Here is a 16,222-nt window from a genome sequence, read left to right on the forward strand (position 1 = left end):
AATGCACCTTTTCATCCCCATTTATTTTGTAAAGTTTCTTGGGAGCAACAGATTTACCCCTGAACAACTGACGACCCTTGAAGCCCTGGGACACCCCAGGACTTGCTTGTTGCAATATGTTTCACACACGTTTGCACCCCTTGTTTCTGTTTTCATCAGCTGCGACTGATGTTTCTAGTCAGTTTGTCATAAATCAAAGAGACACTTTGGCCCTCATTTTGACCCTGGCGGTCTTTTGACCGCCAGGGTTAATGTGTCAGTATCACTGCCAACAGGCTGGCGGTGTATACTGCCACATTATGAGTGTGCCAAACCGCCACATCACCACTCATACCGCCATGGGGGGTAGGAACTGCCGGGCCAGAGATGTGCATATCTGTCACGGCGGTCCACACATGACTGCCAGCGTTATAATGAGCTGGCCTACCGCCATGGTTTTAACGGCGGTACCACCACCATGAAAACCAAGGCAGAAGGGCTACCGGTGTCAGGGAAATCCTTCCCTGTCACTTGAAGAAGGCGGCTCCCTCCTACCCCCCAGCAATCTCCTGGTCCCCCTCACCTCCCTCCCCGCAATCATGCACACACACACACGAACCACCCATGCACCACCACTTCCATACATGCATTCACTCACTCACTCTCATCCATACATGCATTCACTCACACTGAAATGCAGACATGCACTCACTGTAACATTCATGCACGCATTCACTCACATGCATACCACCACGCATACACCACAAATCTCAGATGCATACACACACGCACAGACACATTCACACACACGCAGAAACCACACACAACACCTCCCTCCCCTGCCGGACGCCTGACTTACCTTGTCCGGCGAGGAGGTCATCAGCAGGGAAGAGGAAGGGGCGCTGCTACCACAAGCAGTGCCCGCCAGCAGGACACCACCAGGCCGTCTGTTTGGTCAAAATATGGTTAGCGGCGTCTTACTGGCAGGGCATTGCAGGTGGTAACACCGCCCAGGCACCTTGTCCGCCAGCATGACTACTGCCGGATTTCCACCCTAAATGTGGCCGAAATCCGGCAGTATCTATATTATGGTGGGCGGAGGGGGGATAGCAGAGGGAAGAGTCCAGGAAGGGGTATTTTGGAGATCATAGTAGTAGAATGCAGTTTGTGATGAATCAGATTAGAGATAGAGGATAGACAGAGAGGTATAGGGTACGACAGAGTAGTGTATTAGAGAGAGTGTTTTTTTCTCTTGTACAGTAGGAGTAAAGTAATATACATCATTGCCTAGAAAGTAATTATGTGTATAAGGAAAATATTATATGGAGATTTAATGTTGATTGTATAAACACAGACTTTTAATTGCTGCAGTATTTGAAGGTAATTTATTTGTGTATTTTTTATACCTCGTTTTTTATTATATCTTGTCCTCAATTTTTCAATGGTGAATATATATATATATACATATATGTATATATACAGGCCTAAAGAGTATCAATATGTTAAAAAACATAGTTACTATACATAGTTGTACAAAGAAATACACATATCTATATATACTCATATAATCACATTATTAATGTTAACATACACAGGGATATGCTGTACATTACTGTTTGAGTATGGTGGTAATGTAGGAACCAACTGTTGAGTAGTCTTCCGAAGATAGAAAAGTTATCCGTGGATTTTATATTTGGGGGGTAATGAATTCCATAGTTTGGCAGCTTGAACAGAGAAAGATGTACTACCTAATTGCGAGTTGATGCCACACCTGGGCACATTAGGCTGCACTGGATTTAATAAAGGTGGATTTAGTTGTGTGAATAATGAGCCCAGGGCTTTTCATTAGCTGTGCCAGCGCCTTTCAAGGCGACATACTATGGCTTAATTCTATAATACGTCATTCTTCGTATGCATAAAGCACTGCTAAAACTGGGTGTTCCGTAGCACTCTGTGGGCTCTTCCGTTTACTGCAGAACAGGAAGAGCCAGTGAGGTAGACAAGATTCTGAGAGGTGCCGACAGGTGTGGTGGAGTCGATAAACAAGTGACCCATGGTAGACGTGCTGGTTGACTCTTTGAAATTTATCTGGGTTTGTATTGATGCCGTTTGTGTAATGTGGGAAAAGCTGGTGAGGTTCTGAGGAATGCTCCAAACTTGTATTTGTGACTGTGATGTTGCAGAAATGTGTGAAATGTTAATGAGAGAAGTGGAAGGATGTCGTCCCGTGGTTGAAGATGAAAGAACATCCTGGTCAGTGTGTTCTGCATCTGCTTGAAACTGCAGATAAGGAAGCTGGGGTACCAGGGTTGATGCTGTTGGCATAGTTTAGTCATAGTTTAGTTTTGGCAAAGGGAATGTATACCTGAGGATCCTGAAAGTAAGGAACGAAAATCTGACTGCCTGGGGCCCTATTACACTAACTGCTGTAGGAGGTCCTAGCAGGCAAGTGCCCTTGCTTCCTACACCTCAGGCTGATGCTAAAGAAGAGTGGGCAGCCGTAGCTTTATAACCCTTTTGTAATACAGATCCCTGGTGTGGACTTAAGGGGGTGGTTCCTCATTTACATGTGGGCATGGCCCCTAACAAATGAGGTAATAGTTTGCCTCTGTACCCACATCATCTTAAAGACGCAGGTGCACATCCAAAGAAGCTGTAGCAAACAGTCAGTGCGTTCTTGAGGGTACTCCTCGAAAGGGGGGGATATGTGTTTCCATGAACTTCCCAGACATCCCCCCCTGCAGGTGCGTGCAGTCACTCATTGCATCCATGTACAGGGGCTTTCTACCTCCTTTTAAATGCAAGCTGTGTTGCCATCTGCAGTGAAAAGCAGATCAGTGGCTTTAAATAGCAAACCAATCTTTCACTAATGCCCAGTTCCTAGTGCAGAGGCGAGCTCGGACCTGCACTGGGAAGAACACGTGTTTTGATATGACGAACTGTCCCAGTCTGATCATAGCACACCAATTTAACTGTGTGTTGTGGCACCAAGTGGGATAGTGCATCATATCCATAATATGGCCCATTGTTTACCTGCAGGTTTAACAGGAGCTACACCTCAGTGATAACGCTAAGGTTTCTGACATTGCTGGATGTAACATGTAGACATATAGCAGTCCACGTCCCTTTGTTAGTTCTTTGTCAGCGACTGGCCTGGGCTCCCCTTACATCTGTTAGCCCACATTCCCTATCTTCCATATCATTATGGGTAAGTGCAGAGTTGCGATTCTGTGTGTGACACAAAGAGAGACACACCCATTGAAACATTTCTTCATTGTGCTAAGGGAGTAATTAATAAACAAACTGAGCTTCCAAAGAAGTGACTGTCCCTTGAAATTTCCTCTGAAATGCTTTTGGCTGAGTCAATTTCTGCTGTTTCCCCTTGCATTAGCCACTCTGACTCTGCCATTAATTTGTCTTCATAGTCCGATGCACCTTTGGGTCCCTATCCTCCTATTGAGCCTCAGTCAAATGCAACAAAGGAGCAGAATGCCTCTGGCTTTCTCATAACTAAAGTAAATAAATGTGTTGGAACTGACAAAGGCCGCACCTTGCTCACTACGGATGAACCAATGTGCCTTGATGAACTTTTTATAAAACCTTTAGATTTATTGAAGGACCTTCTAAATCCTCTGGTTGAAAAGTTGGAGAGTATTAACCACAGACTTAGGGCCTCATTACGAACCTGGCAGTCTAATGACCACCAAGTTCACGGTGGCCGACCAATGCTGTGGTCTGAGTGTCACAGTACGACTGCAGAGGTAGCGCTCTGATCAGACCGTCAGCACCGCCAGATTACGACTTCACGATGGTCTAATGGTACTGACGGTCCTAATCCGCCAGAACAGCGATGCCCTGAATATTATGACCCCCTTCTCCACCAGCAATTTCGTGGCGGTAACATAGCCATTAAAAAGCTGGTGGAGAAGCGGTGCACTTGTCATGGGCAGTGTAGGGGCCCCCATGGCCAGCACATCACAATATTTGCTGTCTGTTTTGCAGACACTGAACACTGCGACAGGTGCTTGAATGCCTATGCACTACAGCATTGCCGCCGGCTCTATTATGAGCCAGAGACAATGCTGTAGGCTGTTTCCCACTGGGCCAGCAGGCGGAAACTGAGGTTCTGCCTGCTGACCCAGCAGGAAACTTGTGATGGGCCCAGCAGGGAGGCTGCCACAATGGCGCAACCTACCCGTCGGAACTTCAGCGGACGGGCTTTTCTGTCCGCCAAAGTCATAATGAGGACCTTAGTGACTTTGAACTTTCTTAGCTAAACTCTTGTGCTTTCACTCCAATTTTCCTTCCAGTGCCTAGTAATATTTCTAGCAATCACTCCTTGCCTAATCTGACCCCTACTTCCACTTCTTTACCCAACCCCCACTGTAACCACACCATCTTTGGGGCCTCTCTGCCAGGATTTTGATATCTGTTCTTGTTCTAAATGCCCCAGAGTTAAGCCTCTGGGAAAGAGTCCTTCTCAACAAGGGCACCTTATCTGCAATCCAGGTCCTCAAATGTACCTCCCTTGGTATGGAAATGTGCCTTAGGTTTAGTGCATGTTCCTGTTCTGAGCAAGAATGTCACTGCCGATTTTGATCAACTAAGGAATAAGGTCTTACACTGGTTAACATAGTACAAGGGCTTCCACTTGTGTACTTTTAATCAGGTTATTTCTGTCTGAAGAGCCTTTTGGGTGGATTTGTCTCCTAAATTTGACAGTGGACTGCAAATTGACTAACATTTGGGACCCCCTCACACCACCTCTCGTGCACAATCTGTAGTTTAGCAAATTGTGGGTTAACACTAGGAATACATTTATTCCCTAAATCTTGAATAGTTTTACAAAACACCCACAGTTAAATTTTCCACCTGGTCCTTTCCATAGCTCTATGCCTAGTTGTCATTCTCAAGTCCACCCTCCTCATAACATTGATATCACTCTTGCACATACATACCAGGCCCTGCAAAACATACATGAAATCGACTGACAAAAGCTTGTGGATGTCCCATCTTAACTGACTGTTCACAGACTGTCCATAGTTATTCAGAACATTTGTTCTCCACTTATAACACAGAAGCTGTTCTTTTGCACCCACCACTAGTCAAATTAATTAGTTGGTATGTTGCAGGCATCCATTCGAAATTGACGGACTCTGAGTGGGTTTCCTTAACTAAGAAACAGTGTGCTCCTTTTACAGGATACCTGGTGTCTGCCTCCTGTGTTCAAAAATGGCTATAGTTGTTTCCCTATGCCCCCTATTCCCTCTATTTCGGCTAGAGTGAAGGGAGGCCCTACAACTTGGTCTAAGTTGCCTTTGGATGGCAGTGTGTCCACTATAACCACTAATAGTAAGGAGTTTCAATCAAGGGCATGAACACCTGCTGTTTATAAATATTTCATGTTTATAATAATAACTTCTCTTTCTCACACAATTTTACCTTTTAACAGCTTTTTACCTTTGCTGATCAATTGCCTAGTTTTAGCCCTTGAAACTAATTTGTGGAGATTTGAATGCTAAATTAATTGTTAATACTATTAATATCAACCCTTTGGGCCGTGTTGCACATAATACTGTTGCTCTGGTCATTCATATTAATGAGGGACTACATTAAGGCTCTCATTATGATATTGGCGGAAAATGCCGCCTACCGCCATGGCGACTGCTGCCAATATACGGTTGCGTGGCTACCGGCCATCCATGGCATTATGACGAAGACAGAATTCTGCCAGAAGACTGGCGGAATTCTGTCTACTGTCATGGTGGCGGGCAGCAGTAAGGTGGCGCTGCTGCCAGCAGCAGCGCCACGCCAGCAAAACACCGCCTACCGTATCATGTTCCATGATACGGCCTGGCGGTGTTTTGCTGGCGGACGCTGCTGCTGGCTGCAGCGCTGCGTCCCGTCTCCTGCCGGAGGACTCCCTGCAAGCAGGTAAGTTGGGTTCTCCGATAGGCGGTACCTACCTCCACTATTGTGACTCTGGCCAAACTGCCAAAGTCATATTAGTGGAGGTAGGTACCGCCAGCCTGTTGGCGATAATGCCTCCACTATACCACTGACCACCGGGGTCGTAATGACCCCCATAGTATCTTCAATTTGGAGCAGGAATTAATAAATGTTCGTGGGTCGAAATTCTGAGCAACATAACAGTGTTCCTACATTTTGTGCCAAGTGTACACCTACACCATAGTCTATATAATTATGTCCTGTAGCCTCCTAGGGCACTGCTTATGTAGTGATGTTCTGGACACAAACATTGGTGACCATAACCCCTTGACTCTGACTTTTTTATCTTCTAATTATAATTACCATTCCACTTTTCTGTATCTTTATCTCTACTCTACCCAGCATAATGGTTTGAGGTTATCATGGAAGCTTGTTTCCTCTGAAATTAATTTGTACTCTTCTTATGACTTGTCTGTCTGACACCGACTAAGCCTATCACTGGTTCCTTTACTGACCTAAGCTTAGGCATTAAAGTCTCCCTGCTCAAACCCAGTTACAAACAACCAAAGCCTACCACACAATGGTTTGACATTTATTCTCGTACGAAAAAGAGCAAGAGGAAGCAAATAGCTAAGAAACTTAGAATCCGAGAAGGGATACAATCTTGTTTAACAAATCCTCCTTAAAAATGTGGGTAAAAAGAACTGAAGAAGTCCAATTGGGATCGCTTGGTTGAGACATTTAAATTGCACAACTCCAAACACTGTGGCAAACAGTCAACTCAATGCGAGCTAGCCATGGTGCCCTTTCACATCTGAGTGCTTATTAGAGCAGATGACCCGGTTTCCTATTTATGATCTCACTGAATAAGGTGATTTTTTTTTCAAAATAATTCTCGGCATACTGCAGTTGGTGTCAAATTATCTTTTACACATGATAACGTTCATTTAGCTATTTGTCAAAGTCCTTCAGATAAAGTCCCAGGTTCAGATGGGGTATCATTAGATCATTTTAAGAGCAACCTGGATCTTTACGCCCCCCTCTCAAAACAAATGTTTTTAATAATACTTTATCAAAGCTGTTGCCCTCTCGATCTACCTCTATAATTGTTCCAATTTTTAAGAAGGGCAAAATGCAGGATCTGCTATGTTACAGACTCATTTCTTTAGTTGATTTCTCAGTGAAAATGCTGGGTAGAGTTATTTTAGCACAGTTCGACTAGTTTAACAATATTTGAAGACTTTGCCAAAATTGTTTTAGAGAGAATTTAGGCATGATCGAGCAATGTCTTAATCTTAATTTATTGATTGTTAAATATACTGTTGTTTGCTGTAGTCCTTCATAGCTAGAATTTAAAAGACTTTGTGAGTTCATTCAACAGGGTAAACCAGGCACAGCTTTGGAATCTTTTATTGGAATTGGACATTGACTTTTACATGGTTAACTTTCTTGCTGACTTGCAGTCAAATCTCTCAGCATAGGCTAGATTTGGTCTCAATGGGGAGTTGAACGATTCCTTCCCTTTAAAAAAGCGAGTATGTCAAGGTTGTTTTTTAGCGCCACTCTTTTTTTTTTTTAAACTGCAGCCTTTTCTGTTAACTAAGGCTCTTGATGTCCCTATGGTCTGTGGGAAACCCGGGCCTATCCTGCTTTTTGTGGATGACACAGTACTTCTGGCACAGACTCCTGAAGCTCTGGGAAATCTGGTGAATAATTTTATGCAGTTTATGTCTGTAAGATCTTTGCACCAATTTTCCCAAGACTCAGTTAAAGGTGTGCAGTCTGCACAGTTTTAATTTACGTGTATTGCATATAGCCAATGAGAAGTTGTACACAGTCCAAGATTTCCCTTATTAGGGGGTTATCTTTTCCTCCTCATTATCTCGGAGGTTATGCCACAGCTGCAAGGTGTTTGAAATTCTCTAAAGCAATAAGTCATCTTTTAAACCTTGCTACAGTCTTAGTAGGAAAGCCAAAAGCCAATCGCCAAGCTATGTGAATTGTTTAAACTTCAGTGTATCCCTGTAGATACTTATGGGGCTGTGGTTAGGTAACTGTGAATACTGTGCCCTTACAAATGGAAGAACATTGTTTTCTAAGAAGGCTTCTCTCATTGCCACAATGTACCTCTAGCTATCTATGCAATGAGGAACTGGGTATCCACTATATTGAAGACCTAATTAAAATTGCACCTTTGAAAATATGGGTCTGTATTTGGTACAATTCCAAAGCAACCCTAAATCAATTCATTATTATGGATTGTTTATCTTGTGAGAAAGGTCTGGAAATTGAATGGTTGACATTTGTACGTTGGTATATTATCAAAATTAGGCAGTGTGTCTTTATTTTCTAATCCTTCTGTCATTGTCAAAAAGGCATGCTAGAATTAAGAAAACTTTGGATTATGAACAGTGATATCGCCGAAACTACTGGATGGAATTACACCTAATTTGACAGAAAGGTAGCTCCTGATCCAGAAACCGGCTTTTTGTTATTTGCTGTAAATCCATTCAGTAGTTTTAGAGAAATTAAAGAAAATCCAAATTTGTATATACAAGGATGCAAAGGATTCGCAACTCCTCCCGATCTCGTGCTGAGATCTGACTGGCTGCCAATTCTTCAACAAGGAAGTGATGGCAGCCATGTTGGTAGTCTGCTTCAGCCGAGGCCCTGAAAAAAACATTAAATAAAACAAAAGAGTCGATAGCAGGGACACCCTGACTCCTTACTTCTGGAGCTGGGCTCCCAGAGGGACCCCCCCAGGGATAAAAGGCACTTCATAAAAATATTTTTGATGTGGAATCGCAACAGGGTCGCAAATCCATGGCAAAAAAAAAAGACCCGCTGGCTCCTTTGCTTCTTAATACTTAACCCCCCAGGTGGGTCAAATCCCGGGGGCATTGATATTTGTCGTGCGAGGAGCCGCTTGGCCCCTGGCAGCCTAGGGACCACCACCTCCCCAGGGCTTACAACTAATATCATGCATGGGGCTGCGTGGATCCCCCGATGCCCTTGGGAGTACCACCTCCCCAGAGCACCGAAGAAAAACAATGCAGGGGGCTGCACAGCTACCCCACTGCACCAGGGACCACCATCTACCTGGGACATTTAGCACATTGTGTGCGGGTGTGGCAACTACCTCCTCTGGGCAACTACCTCCTTGAGGCTTCCCCTGCGTCCTGTCACTTTTTTGCTCTCTCTTCCATCCCATAATGGGAGGGATAGAGAGAGAGAGAGAGATTGTTATTGCATGGTCTCTCCATGCAATGACTTCAAAGAGTTAGACTAGCAACATGTGTAGTTCGAATGTTAAAATTACGTTTTGATGCAAATCAGAACAGTCACCTGTGGCCTAATGGTTAAGATCACAGACCCTCACACTGACAGTTGAGGGTTCTATTCAAGGTGTGTTTGTGATCATTTGCCTCCTTTAATTTCTTTTAAACTTCAATAGTTTAAGGATCATACTGAAAGGTGATTTCACTGTTTTTAATTGAAAAAAATACATTTTTCTTTTCAATTTGTCCAGAAATCTCATTCTAAGTATATCATCCATCGAAGTCTACACATTCTCTCTCTCTTTCACTCAGTTTCTCTCTATTTCAATCTCTTTCTCCCACTCACATACGCACTCAGACACTCACGCACTGACTCATAGACCCACTCAGACACTCACGCACCCAGTCATAGACCCATTCAGACACTCATGCACCCAGTCACAGACCTTCTCAGACACTCGTGCTCTCACTCACATCTGCACTCAGACACTCATGCATCCATTCACAGACCCACTCACTTACGCATACACTCACAGACCCACTGAAACTCTCATGCACCTACTCACAGATCCACACAGACACTACACACCTACTCAGAGACCCATTAAGACACTGATGCACACACTCCCACACCCAGACAGACGCTCTCACAGCCTCTTTCACATCCAGATACACCCTGTCACACCTACTCTCATACCCAGAGAGACAGGCCGCAGCCAACTACCGCTGCGCATATCCAAAGGGCCGTGTGCAGGTTGGAGTTGGGCGGTTAGGGGGATTGGCCTCAGGGTGTGGATGCAGGCCAGGCCCTATGGCCAAGTCCCTCCTTGCATGGCCAAAGGCCGTGTGCGGCAGTGGTTGGATCAACAAGTAGTAATAAAAATTACTTTGTTTAAAAAACACGGAAATTCACAGAAAAAAAACAAAGGTAACAGGGACATTATAATTAGGAAATAGAATTTAAAAAACACAGAAATTCACCCCACCTCAGAGCCCCTCATTGGCTCCCTGTCCAGAAAAGGTTCCATTTCAAGATCCTCACACTGGCCTTCAAGGTACTACACAATCAAGGCCCGACATACATCAACCACAGACTGAAAACCCAGACTCCTGCAAGACGCCTCCGCCTTCCTCAACCTCGCACACGTGCCCCGCACCACCTGCTCCCGTAGCGGCGGCCGCTCATTCCCATACATAGCCGCCAAATCCTGGAACAGCCTTTATCTACAACTCAGGATGGCCCCCCTCCCTGGCAGTCCTCAGGAAACAACTCAAAACATGGCTCTTCGATGGAGACAAGGCCCCCAGAGACCCACAAGGGTGATAGTGATGCGCTTTAGAAAACTCTGATTGATTGATTGATAGATGTGGTAGAAAGGAGGAGTGAAGTTCAAAGTCTTGCCAAAACATTGGCTGCCTGGCAGACCGAAACAGTGATGTAGTTACGCAATACACAATGCTGTAGTAAATATGTACATTTTAATACTCTGATTCCAATATTTCTAGAGGGGGATATTTGAAGCATGTGAATCCATGAAAGAGCCAGCCTGGAGAAGATTAAGATCTGTGAAGACATTTCTTAGGTTATCCACCTTAAACAATATCTAAAGGCAGATGGCTAGGTAGAAGAAAGATGCATGGAACTACTCTATAGTTCTCGTAGTTAGGTTTTCACAATAATGTTGATTCGAGGAACTAAACTTTAATTCCAAGTGAGAATGTATGACTGAGTCCCTGTAAAGAACTAAGCACTGAAGCATCTGTATTTTGGCAACCTGGGGTATTTGGATATTCTGGTGTACTAACTAAATGTGTCAGTTTGAAGTATGTTTTCTGCCAATATGTGTAGCCTCCAGGTTCTCTTCCTGCTGTTCTCTCTTTCATCTGGGCTTTGCTGCCTCACTCATCTTCCATTTCTGACCTCTCTCACTGTTACACCATCTGGGCTCTCTTTCCATTGAGCTCTCTCACCTCAGGGCTCACCTCCATCTTTAGGTTTTCACAGATCTGTTCTTTCACACCTTTAGGCTCTCTATTCGCTGGGCTTCCTCCCCTTTGTCCTCTCAGAAACATCTGTCTGTCAGGTATAGGGTTTCTCATTAACTGGTTTCTCTCCAATTAATGCTCATTTACCGCCTTCTCATCTCACCTTCTTTGCTCTTTTTTATCTAGTCTCTCTCCCCTCTTTGTTTTCTGAATTTTGAGATCATAAATAGCTTGGTGCTCTTTCAACTATGTTCTCCTAATACACAATGCAGGCCTCCCTCCCTCTCTCTCTCTTTCTTTCATTCTTCCACCATATGTTCTCTGAATGAAACTCTCCTCCATATTCTCATGCCTCTTAGCTCTCTTTTCCTTCTCTCACCTCTGCCGTTTTCCACCTCTTGTCCCTCTCCTCTCCCTTCCCTTTTTGGGTCTCAACATTGTGTTCTTTCACACACATCTATGTTCTTCCACCTTTGCACTCTTCCCACTGAGCTCTTTTACCTCAGTTCTTTCTCTCTTCTGGGCTTTTACAAGTGTGCCCTCAACACAGCTCTCTCACCTCTGTGGTTGACAGGATTCATGGCGCAGTGCTCTGCTTCATTACACCCTTCTTCCTTCCAGTTGTAGGTGATGTATGTTGTGTTCTGGGCACCACCATTTTGGGACGAATGACAGGAACAGCAGGTAAGGGTTTTTGTGGTGGGTCAGATCTGGGGTATTTCTGAGGAAAAAGCACATTTGGTAAACATCACACTGAAGTGAACCTGGCACATAATCGTTTTGAGAAGAATTAAGATTCGCAATCACAGCCTTCCCTCACCAGGATAGCATGGTATTGATCGGGCTGTATTTGAGTCTCATTGCAACAGGGACATGCCATCCTATCACTGGAGTATTGAATGATACTAAGATGGTGTTGCCTTCTCTAGACACTCCATCTTCTAGGCAAATGCCTTTGATCCTTGGTTAACAGTGCAGCACAATCCCAGGGTACCTTCACCATTAGTTTTTTGTTTTTCTAAAACACGCACCCACTCTAGGAGCCTTTGGTAGTTTGTTTCAGAAGAGCACGTTACTTACTTTTAGTAACATTCTTTCTGGTGGATACTCTACATAACTTCAGACTCTTAATTTTAAGAATATCCCAAGATGCTAGACTGGAATAGGAAGATTTAAAGAGTATTACTCGAGCGCACAAGTATGTGGCGTTGTGCAGCTCTGCTTCAGTTTCATTCTGCCCCAGAAGTGATGAACGGAGTCCCATATAAGTGTCATCCCTAAGCGCTGGTGACTTTCTTTCTTGACTCTGCACTTTCAGACACAGACCCCAACATTAACCAGCAATACAAGTGTACAGCTTCCTAGATTGGATCTTTTTTAGATTAGGCCATTCCACAGAACGGGAAGGTCGACAAGGAATGACCCTCCCCGTTATAGTTAGATAGAGTATCCACTATATACAACCTTACCAAAGGTAAATAACTTGTTCTTCTGATGGATGCTTATAACCACAGATTCCTACCCATTTGAATTTGAATACATACCAGAGCATTTTCTATCAAAGGCGCTGTAATGATAAATGTATGAATGTTTTTACATGACCTCTGATAGAATGCCAATTAGAAATAAATTTAAAACAAAGCATAAATAGCTAAGCAGTGTTCCCAAGGTGGTGGTTCTGTGAAATGGCTCAGATCAAATAGTGCTGCAGAACTGAACATCAGACCTAGCTCTCAAAGCACTCATGCATCGTGAATGTGTGCATCAACGCCCATGTCGCAGCCTGACAAATGTCAAGTTCAAGCACTCCACGTGCCAGTGCAGTGGTAGTAATCGTGGCCCTGGTGGAATGGGCCATCCACCTCTCCGGAGGCATCTTCTGAGTCAGTGCATTGCAGATCTTGATGCAGAGGAGTACCCACCATGACAAAGCGTTTTTCTGCATTGTCTTGCTTATTGTTGCACCAGTGAACCCCAAAATCAACTGACTGTTTGCCTGATGGTCTGTGGGGTCTATAGGGTACAGCAAGATAATCTATTCTTCTCTCTCTCTCTGGTGAGGTGAGGAAACAAACATTGGAAGAATGATGATTTGTCAAACATGAAAATCAATGACATATTCAGGTAAAAAGGCCGCTGTGGTATGCAGTACAATTTTGTCTGGGAAAAAGATGGTATAACAAGGCTGCACTGAGACAGCTTGGAGTTCGGTCACTTGATGTGCCAAAGTCACCCCAACCAGAAACAGTCTTCAGAGTCAGGAGATATATTGGACAGACGTGCATGGGACTGAATTGTGTGCACAGATGAACCAAGCCTTTTAGAAATCCAATCAGAACAGGTGAGCTGAACAAGGAGAGCTGGCCTAGAAGCAGAAAAAGGATGAAAGAACTGACAAATTACTTTTAATAGTGCCCACAATAAAATATATCCAACAGCCTGGCCTGTAACAGAACAGCCTTGCTGTTGTCATTCTAGGCTACAAACTTGTTCCACACCCAGCAAAGATACCCTTCATAGAGGGGTGCTGTGCAGCAAGGATGACATTCATAACCTCGAGAGGAAGACTGAATGCAGTCAACAGCCACTGCTCACTGAGTTTTGGATGCAAGACCCTGCCCTGCGGCTGCAACCGGAGATCCTCCAGTGCTGATAGATGCCCTGTGCCACCTGGGAGTGTAATTGCCATTTATGATCCGCCAGGTTCCACCGGCTGAGCTTGTCCACCCTAGTGTTCAAAGATCCCACCAGGTAGTTCACAACCAGGGAAATGCCATGGCGCTCCAGCAAGCTCCAAAAACAAAATGCCTCCTGACAAAGGGCACAGGACCCCAACCTGCTCTGCTTGTTGCAGTACCATGTGGCCATGATGTTGTCCGTGAGCATTTAAACCAACCTTTCTTTGATGGACGTGAGTAAGGCCTACAGTGCCTCTGTTCTCCATCTCTCCCAGATGACTTCCCTATCCCAGGTACGGAGGGGGATCTGACACTGGTCAAACTGTGGGGGTCATTATGAACAAGGCAGAAACAACCGCCGTGTTCATGCTGGCAGTCAAAACACTGACCGCCAGCGACCCCGGAACCTCGCAAGCCAGATTATGAACCTTTCTGAGAGCCGGCGGGCGGAAACACTGTTTCCGCCCGCCGGCTCACAGAAAGGCTCAGCCGGGACATTGACGGCGGCTCCATTTGGAGCCGCCGTCAATTCCTCTGTGCGGCAGGTGCAACTGCACCCGTCGCGCAGATCACTGCCGGGGCTCTGCACCGGGTCCCCTGCACTGCCCATGCAAACGAAGCAGCCAGGAAAAGGCTGGTGGGAAATGAAACATTATCCGCAGGGTAGCGCCACTACCCTGGCGGATGGTGTTTCATCATGCCACCAGGCTGCCTGGCAGTGGGTGACGGCTGCCGCCCGTCACCATGTTCATTATATGGCGGTTCAGCCCGCCATGCCTGCTGGCGGCTTCGGCCGCCACTGCCGGCATGGCGGGCCGAACCGCCATGTTCAAAATGAGGGCCTGTGTTGAGCCACCGCTACAATTATTTTTACAGTTTCCTCTGAAACCTGGATGGAATCTGAAGAGTTCAGCTGATGCTAGACCCACTGAGACTTCAGTTCGACTACTAAGTCTGCATATGCTGCCTGGCATAGTCAACAAGCAGGATACCAAGAGGCCCACACACCTCACAGTCACTGAGACCCAGGGAACCCAGGACTGAAGCTGAAAAATCAGAATCATAGACTAAATTCCCTGGACTTGTGGTGGATGGGCAGGCCCAAAACAGCACTGCATGCAGGATGGCGCCAATAAAATGGAGTCTCTCCAAAGGAGTCTGGTGGGACTTATGCACATTGATCATGAACTTCAATAATGTAAAGAGGTTCAATGTCATCTGCAGTTGGTCCTTGTCTGACTGTGGTGAGCCCACCTTCAACAGCCAGTCATCAAGGTAGGGGAAAACTGGGATTCTCAATCTCTGAAGATGTTCTGAGAACACCGCCATTGCTTTTGTGAACACTGGAGGGGCACTGGTGAGACTGAAGGGGTGCACAGCAAATTGAAAATGCTCTTGGTCCACTCTGAAACCGCAAGTAATATCTGTGGGACTGCAGGATGAGTACATAAAAGCAGGTGCTCTGCAGGTCCAAAGACACGATCTAGTCACCTGGATCAAGGGCAGATGGAGCATGAGCCTAAGTAAGCGTCCATTTGTTTGTGTGCAAGAAAGCATTTAGAGGGTGGAGATATAAAACAGGTGAAAGGTCTCTGTCCTTTTTTGCCATTAGGAAATAGCTGGAGTAACAGCCAGACCCTATTTTCTGGGCAAAGGCCCTTGCTATGGCTCCTTTAGCTAAAAGGCACTGCACTTCTTAAAGCAAGATGAACAGGTTGAAAGATGTTCTGATGCGGGTGAAATGTGTGGTGGGTCAAAAAGGAATGGCAAGGCATAGCCTTGTTGGACAATCCGGAGGACCCACTTGTCGGATATTCTACTTTGCTACCTTAGGAGGAAATATCTGATCCTGTCTCACACTAGTTGGTCATGTGCCACTAAGGACAAACAAAAGCAGCTTGGAGGTGGATGCCAGAGGGCTGTGGGACTGGGAAGTTCACTACCCCCTAAAGGCCTGGGCATTGTCTGTTTGATCCCCAACCCTGAGAAGACAGGGGTGTCTGTTTGGGGGCAGTGGGCCATGGTGTGGGTCATAGACCAACTCTCTGGAGCAGCCTCAAAAGAGGCAATACTAGCGAGGAAACTGTCTCCCAAGGGTAGAAAGGCCTACGAAATGTGACCAGCCCTGGCTTTATTTAAAACTTCCCAACACAGAGTCAGCCTTCTTGCCAAACAGGCAAGACCTATGTATCGGCATGTCCATTATCAAGGCTCACATGTCCCTAGGGAACCCCATAGATGATATCCAACCGTGCCTCTGAAACACCAGGCTAGTGGCAACTGCTCTGCCCATGCAGTCGGTAGTGTCCTATCTAGAGTGCATGATGTATTTTGCAATGTCCTGACAATCCT

The 16,222-nt window shown here is 45.3% G+C and overlaps 1 protein-coding gene across 1 annotated transcript in view; it reads right to left on the minus strand.

Moving 5' to 3' along the window:
* Positions 1 to 16,222, minus strand: part of ADAM19 (ADAM metallopeptidase domain 19) — a 238,525-nt gene that overhangs the window by 17,455 nt on the left and 204,848 nt on the right. The window contains exon 22 of the mRNA XM_069199648.1: positions 11,752 to 11,913. Coding sequence (XP_069055749.1) covers positions 11,770 to 11,913 — 144 coding nt within the window. The 3' untranslated portion in view covers positions 11,752 to 11,769. The remainder of the gene's footprint in view (positions 1 to 11,751; positions 11,914 to 16,222) is intronic.

Source organism: Pleurodeles waltl, chromosome 7 (assembly GCF_031143425.1).
Source record: "Pleurodeles waltl isolate 20211129_DDA chromosome 7, aPleWal1.hap1.20221129, whole genome shotgun sequence".
Classification (NCBI taxonomy): Eukaryota; Metazoa; Chordata; class Amphibia; order Caudata; family Salamandridae; genus Pleurodeles; species Pleurodeles waltl.